Source organism: Lepidochelys kempii, chromosome 2 (assembly GCF_965140285.1).
Source record: "Lepidochelys kempii isolate rLepKem1 chromosome 2, rLepKem1.hap1, whole genome shotgun sequence".
In the NCBI taxonomy this organism is placed as follows: Eukaryota; Metazoa; Chordata; order Testudines; family Cheloniidae; genus Lepidochelys; species Lepidochelys kempii.
This window is the reverse complement of record NC_136381.1, coordinates 57330115-57337131: the sequence shown is the minus strand read 5'-3', so window position 1 is coordinate 57337131 and position 7017 is coordinate 57330115. Positions and strand designations below refer to the sequence as shown.

General features: G+C 41.0%; 1 protein-coding gene across 19 annotated transcripts in view; it reads right to left on the bottom strand.

Annotated features, from left to right (window-relative positions):
• Positions 1–1939: 1939 nt before the first annotated feature.
• STAU2 (staufen double-stranded RNA binding protein 2) overlaps positions 1940–7017 on the bottom strand; it is a 225159-nt gene continuing 220081 nt past the window's right edge. For 15 of the 19 annotated variants that reach the window (XM_073330822.2, XM_073330823.2, XM_073330819.1 and 12 more), the window contains 2 exons: positions 4006–4094; positions 1940–3129 (listed from right to left, as the gene is read on the bottom strand). In XM_073330822.2, coding sequence (XP_073186923.1) covers positions 3036–3129; positions 4006–4094 — 183 coding nt within the window. In that variant the 3' untranslated portion in view covers positions 1940–3035. Of the gene's footprint in view, positions 3130–4005; positions 4095–7017 lie in introns of those variants that run through there. The other 4 variants (XM_078851512.1, XM_078851516.1, XM_078851510.1 and 1 more) reach the window with 3 other exon arrangements.

Sequence of the window (7017 nt, the reverse complement as noted above, 5' to 3'; positions counted from 1 at the left end):
TTCAGCCTGACAGTTTCCAAAGGTAGTAGAAGAAGAAGAGCAAAGCCATTCTGGCATTGGTTCCTTCATCCACCTGAGCTTCCAGCCGAACAGCACCAAATACATTGAGAAACCCTTTGGCGACTATGTTGGACTAGAGATGGCAAAGCTGGGAAGTGACTGAGGTAGGCAATATTATCACCTGGGACAGATCTCCTATTCTGGCACATTCCTCCTCAGGAGATGACATTGCTCTGAGTAACATCAGCTTCTCCTCCTCATGGAGCCCACCCCTGGAAGTGACTGAGCACTGCTGTCAAGGGGGAGGGTGGGACTCAGGGTAGTGGTGCTAGCTCTGCTCTCGGATGTGCCCAGATCCGTCGATTTCCTTGGAGACCTCTGAACATCTGCATGATCCAAGGGCTATGCCTCTCCATCCCTCCAAATGGCAGCTGCAAGCCCCTCCCCAGCGTCAGCAGGAGGAATATTGCCCTAAAAACACGCAGTTCACCATGCAAAGTGTTTTTAAATAGGTTTCTCTCTCTCTCTCGTTTGTGGGTTTCTCTAAGGTAGGGGTTAATAGGGCCTGTAATATGTACGGCATATTTGGAAACACTGTCGGCAGTAATCTAAGCCAGTGGCCCTCAACCTTTCCAGACTACTGTACCCCTTTCAGGAGTCTGACTTGCCTTGCGTACCCCCAGGTTTCACCTCAGTTAAAAACTACTTGCTTAGAAAATCAGACATAAAAATACAGAAGTGTCACAGCACACTGTTAGTGAAAAATTGCTGACTTTCTCATTTTACCATATAATTATAAAATAAATCAACTGGAATATAAATATTATACTTACATTTCAATGTGTAGTGTATATAGAGCAGTATAAACAAGTCATTGTATGAAATTTTAGTTTGTACTGACTTCGGTAGTGCTTTTTATGTAGCCTGTTGTAAAACTAGGTAAGTATCTAGATGAGTTGATGTACCCCCTGGAAGACCTCTGTGTACCCCCAGGGATACGCATACCCCTGGCTGAGAACCACTGATCTAAGCCTGTCCTAGGTTAGCAGGCTGCTAGGCTGAAGGGTGCAGAAGACCCACCCACGTCCATAGCCAATGGAGACAATGTGCCCCTTGAGCAAAACACCGGTCACAGTTCAATATTTCTCTACCATTTTAAGAACCCTGATCCTGCCAAATGCCTCCTGGAAGTTACACACTTTCACAGGAGCTGAGGTGCTCAGCATTAGAGGTGGCTCACAAAAGGGGAATCCATTTCTGAGAAAACATTGGTTTTTTGGGGAAATTTTTTTTTTACCCTAAGCAGGATGAAATGTCAAATGTGAAAGTTTTGGTTGTTGACTGACCTCAGAGACGGTTGTGTGTGAAGATGACAAAAGACGGCCTAAATACCAAAGAGCCTAGGTACTCAACCTCCCCAGCTCTGGGAGCCATACCTGGAATTAGGGGGGAGCCCCCAGAAGTTGAGAACTCTGAGCATGAAGGTCCTTACTCTGCATTCTGCAGAGGATCAGATGTAAAGCCACTACTTTGTGGATATCACTTTTCAGCAGCAACTAGAGCTTTGAGTGTGTTATGATTCTTATTACCTTGCGGAGGGATCTCTATAGAGCGTCAAAGGACTTTCACAGATGGGGCCCAGTTACATGTGCAACTTGCACTGTTTTCCTGTATTGTTATTTGTGTGTTTTCTGGTCAGGTGAGTCATCCAGGTTGTGATTTGTGGGTTATGTTCTTGTGAAATCTTACGTAATTGTAATTCAATTGTTGTGCAGTTGACAGCTGCGTCATGTTTTTGTTGCATAAGATTTAAAAATGGAAAGCTCTTAAAAAATTATATCCTTGAGTCTAAAATGAGCTTGTTACGTATAAATAGAACCATAGTTTCATAGGAGGCAGCCCCGTGGTGGAAGATTACAGTCTAGTCCAGTTCTTGGCATAGGTTCTAGTTGTTTATTGTAAATTTTTGTGACTTTTCAAGTAGTTCTGCTAGGTGAATATTTTTAAAGATAAAGAAGAGATGACACCACCATTGTACACATGAACTGATGTGGTTTTACTGCATTTGCCCACATAGCTGAACATTCTGGTACCGAGTGCAGCTGCCAGTTTCATCTCTAATACCATTCCTTCTACAAGGAGAGTCTTTACATCTGTTTCAACAGTTTTCTTCCCTTTTCTCGATAACACTTCAATCCTATCTGCTGTTCCTGATCAGAATGCAGTTATTAAAAACACTCAGTTGATGCAAACGGTGGGTTGATACAACACACAGAATGGGGTGTAGATGCGTTTCACACAACAGAGAGCAGAATTAAGGGGGAAATGTTCCTTGGAGGCAAGACGCCTTTCCAATTGATAATGGGGAGGGAAATCAAATACGGTAACTGCTTTTCCTGGAGTATATTGCGACTGATCATTACTAACATCAGTTCATGTTTAAGCAAAGACTTTTCATGATTTAAACTTCTGTTTGCATACAACTCTGAGTAGTGCATCTTAAAGTCATACATATTGATATAGAATGAAGAATGCATAATGTCTGCATAAAAAGATAAGCTGTATGACTATATATGAAGACAACAACTACAATTCTCACAGCACTGTCATTGGTTAATTTTAAAATATTCAAGCATTTATTTTAAAAAAGAGTAAACTTTTTTAAACTACACTATGAAAAAATTGTGTAACTGAATCAATGCTGACTCTTATTAATAAATTTTAAACTTTACCTTTTTCCATAACACTTTGTTAATTAATTGTTATTTTAAGTTCCAGTAACATGATCAGATTTCTGCTGCCTCTGGGCAATTGAGTTATGATCTGATCTCAAGTTCAGAGGGAAATGCTCAATTTTATTTTCCCCCAGTTGAATAAACAGTACCATGTATACTATCTCTTGTGTTAGAATAGTGTTGTCTTCACATAAGACTCAAATAATGGTATTAGTCATTCATTTCCTTGTACACATACACCCTATTGCGTGTTGACAGGTTTATAAGGATGCAGTGGCGGCCGTGGGTGCTGGGAAGCTCCTAGACGACAGCCTTTGAATCCTTGCAGTCCTGAGCAATGGTGCCTGAGTTAGTCTGTTTATTGTCTGCTTTCTCTCCCAGATGCTTGACTTGTCTGAAAGATTAATACATTAACAAGAGCGGTAAGGTCCAGGGTTGCACATCTTTAAGACATGTTTATTAGCAGATGGCACATGAGAGTCAAAGGTCACCATGAAAGGTGACATTTTAAAGTGAAACAACAATATTTATGTTCAGATACTATGCTGATGAGATCATGTGGAAAATGTTTCTGATTAAATCAGTTTTATAAATAGACACAGTATATCTATTGAAAATTCCAAATGCCACTTATATTTATAGTCTATCTCTTACGCTGCTATTTGGTAACTTAACACTACTTTGTTCCTTGAGCTACATTAAAAGTTGGAAAAACGTACTGGTTTTTACAAACAATCCTATTTTCTTTCAAAATAATTAATTTTAAAAAATCCACTATGAAACTTACATCTAGTCTATATTCCTCAAAGCTAAAATTCCAGATCAGTGTTCTTAAGGACTGAAAGAAATTCTGCTTTACTTTCAAATTCTTTAGGATAAAATTGACATTACATACATAAACACTGACTGGCAGAAAGCTACTTAAATGCAACATCATGCACTGCAACCTGTTTGACGAAAGGCAAGATGGATCGCTAAAATAAAATGTCCAGTTACTCATGTTAGGCTAATTACATGATAGCCATACAATTAAAATGAAAAACTTTGCAGAAGAAGGCTGGCTGCATCATTACTAGTTAGAAAACACTACAACTAGTACTAAAAGTGAAATGCATTTTATGTGAGCAAATTGTCAAATTATATGTGAATTCTAGAGGAAATGAACTACCATTTTTGCTAAGTTCTAAAAGAGCAATTAAGCTTTTAATTAAAATTTTTTCTGTGGCACAGCATACAGGCATTAAAATATAAAAGACTAAATGACACTTACTTTTCAAGTGTTCCATTTTCAACCTTCATAGCCCCTTCCACTGGATCCAGTCCTTGTTCCGAAAACTGTTTCAAGGCACTTAAAGCTGCCTGAATAAAAAATGAGTTGTCAACTACTAGTACTGTAATGATATAATGAAGACAGTCACTAATGACAGTTCTTTTTAAATGTACCTCTTGTATATTGAGGCAAATTAAGTTAGGATGGTAGTAAAGAGTCTATAGTATAATGCCATGATAAAGAGCTGGTTTGTGAGCAAAGAATGATATATTCAACTCTCCATGCATATGAGTAACTTCCATTAAGGATTAATGAAAGTTGTGTTACTAGCATTAAGGAGAGACTATGCCCATTAGAATTCTCACTTCTCTATGACGCCTTCCCAGCCTCCCTTAGTGTATTTATGGAGCTGACACTTCCCTTTGGTCCTGAGGAGGGAATCTTAGGTCAGTAATTCTTGCAAGACTCATAGACTGTAAGGTCAGAAGGGACCATCATGATCATATAGTCCAGTGGTCTCAGCCCGCGGGCCGCATGTGGCCCAATTAGAACACAGCGGCAGCCCAGCTGTGCGCTAAAAAGAAAATTAAAAATTCGCTGATTGGGCCTGGCAAAGGGTGGGGCCATTTGGAGCACTCTTGGCAGCAGCTGGGGAGGTGAGTGCAGCAGGGGGACAGTGTGCAGGAGAGTGGGTCTCTGGGCAGTGAGGGGGTAGAGGGAGAAGGGCAGCATAGGCCCAGGGACTACGGGTGTGGAGGGGGGGCTACTGCAGCACCCCCAAGTTTTACTTGGGAGCTCTGCTCCTGGCCCTGCACCACGGGATGTGTCGGGGAGAGCTCTGGGCATAGGGGCTTGTTGGGGGGGGGGGGATTAGCAGGGGTGGTCGCTGGGCAAGGGGACGGTGCGGTGCATGGTGCAGATCTGCCCCCGAGGGGAAGGGGCAGGCTGGCAGTGCAAGGCTGGGCAGGCCAGTGTGTCTGGCGCAGTGGTTCTCAGCCTGCAGCCCACAATGGTAAATAGGTTGAGAATAACTGATCTAGTCTGACCTCCTGCACATTGCAGGCCACAGAACCTCACCCACCCACTCCTGTAATAGACCCCATACCCTCTGGCTGAGTTCCTGGAGTCCTCAAAAATCATGATTTAAAGACTTCAAGTTACAGAGAATCCAAGAGATGTGGGTCGTGTAATGTAATAAAAAGGAGGAACACTGAAGGGGTGGTGGTGGAGGAAGATGCCTACATCCCAATGGCTAGATCTAAAATAGCACTGTGGGTGGCGCTGATATATTTTATACATGGGTCAATGAAAGACACCGAGTAGGTACTTGAGCCTATGCTGGATGACGGGAAGGCAACAGGAATGGAACAATATTACAATTTATAGGACCTAAATTTATTTGTGTAAGTGCATTCTTTATTCCTTTACTTCTGTCTCCTCCCCTACATCTGCTTCAGTTTGCTAGGTAAATCCCTCTTCTCTCTGCTGACTGCTCTGGCAACTGAGAGGAATGCTTTCCCATGATTAATTAGCAGGAATTGATTATGAAATTTTCAGATACTACATATCTCACCCTCAGAACACACCTATTATAACAAACGAGTTGCCACCTGTTTCATCTTAAAGTTGAAATGCAAAGCTAACCTGAAAAACAGATATCATTATCTCAGTGTCCGCAATAATCAAGTTGCATCAGGCATTGAGCATATAAAAAGTTTTAACCATCTTTTTAAAATTCTGTTTATTTTCTCTGAGACTTTCTCAGAAAGTCCTGGTTCACAGAAGGTATCCAAGAGTGTGACATCACAAATATCAGAACTCTCATTGCAATCTATACCTAATGTCATATGCTGGGAAGCCTTCAGTGACCCAAGAAGTACCAAGAGGATTTCAGAAAAGAAGAAAACAAAATTAATAGGGCTGTCAAGTGATTAAAAAAATTAATCATGATTAATCATGCAATTTTAAAAAATCACAATTAATCATGCTGTTAAACAATAATAGAATACGATTTATTTAAATAATTGTGGATGTTTTCTACATTTTCTAATATATTGATTTCAATTACAACACAGAATACAAAGTGTATAGTGCTCACTTGATATTTATTTTTGATTACAAGTATTTGCACTGTAAAAAACCAAAAGAAATAATATTTTTCAATTCACCTAATACAAGTACTGTACTGCAATCTCTTTATCATGAAAGTTGAACTCAAATGTAGAATTATGTAAAAAAATCCAAACCCTGCATTCAAAAATAAAACACTGTAAAATTTTAGAGCTTGCAAGTCCACTCAGTCCTACTTCTTGTTCAGCCAATCGCTCAGACAAACAAGTTTAGTTACATTTGCAGGAGATAATGCTGCCCACTTCTTGTTCACAATGTTACTTGAAAGCGAGAACAGGCATTCTCATGGCACTGTTGTAGCCCGCATTGCAAGATATTTACATGCCAGATGCACTAAAGATTCATATGTCCCTTCATGCTTTAATCACCATTCCAGGGGACATGCATCCATGCTAATGATGGGTTCTGCTCGATAACAATCCAAAGCAGTGCAGACCGACACATGTTCCTTTTCATTATCTGAGCCCTAGTCTACACTATGGGGTTAGGTCGAATTTAGCCGCATTAGGTCAACTGAAAAATGACTGCATTCACACAACCAACCCTGTTCCGTCGACCTAAAGGGCTCTTAAAATCGACTTCTGTACTCCTCCCCGACGAGGGGAGTAGCACTAAACCTAACCTTGCTGGGTCGAATTTGGGGTAGTGTGGACGCAAATTAACAGTACTGGCCTCTGGGAGCTATCCCAGTGTGCTCCATTGTGACTGCTCTGGACAGCACTTTGAACTCCGATGCACTAGCCAGGTACACAGGAAAAGTCCAGGGAACTTTTGAATTTCACTTCCTGTTTGGTCAGCGTGGCGAACTCAGCAGCACAGGTGACCCCCCGTCCCCCCAGAATCATAGAACATAGAATGTTTCTACGCTCCCCCATCATCTCC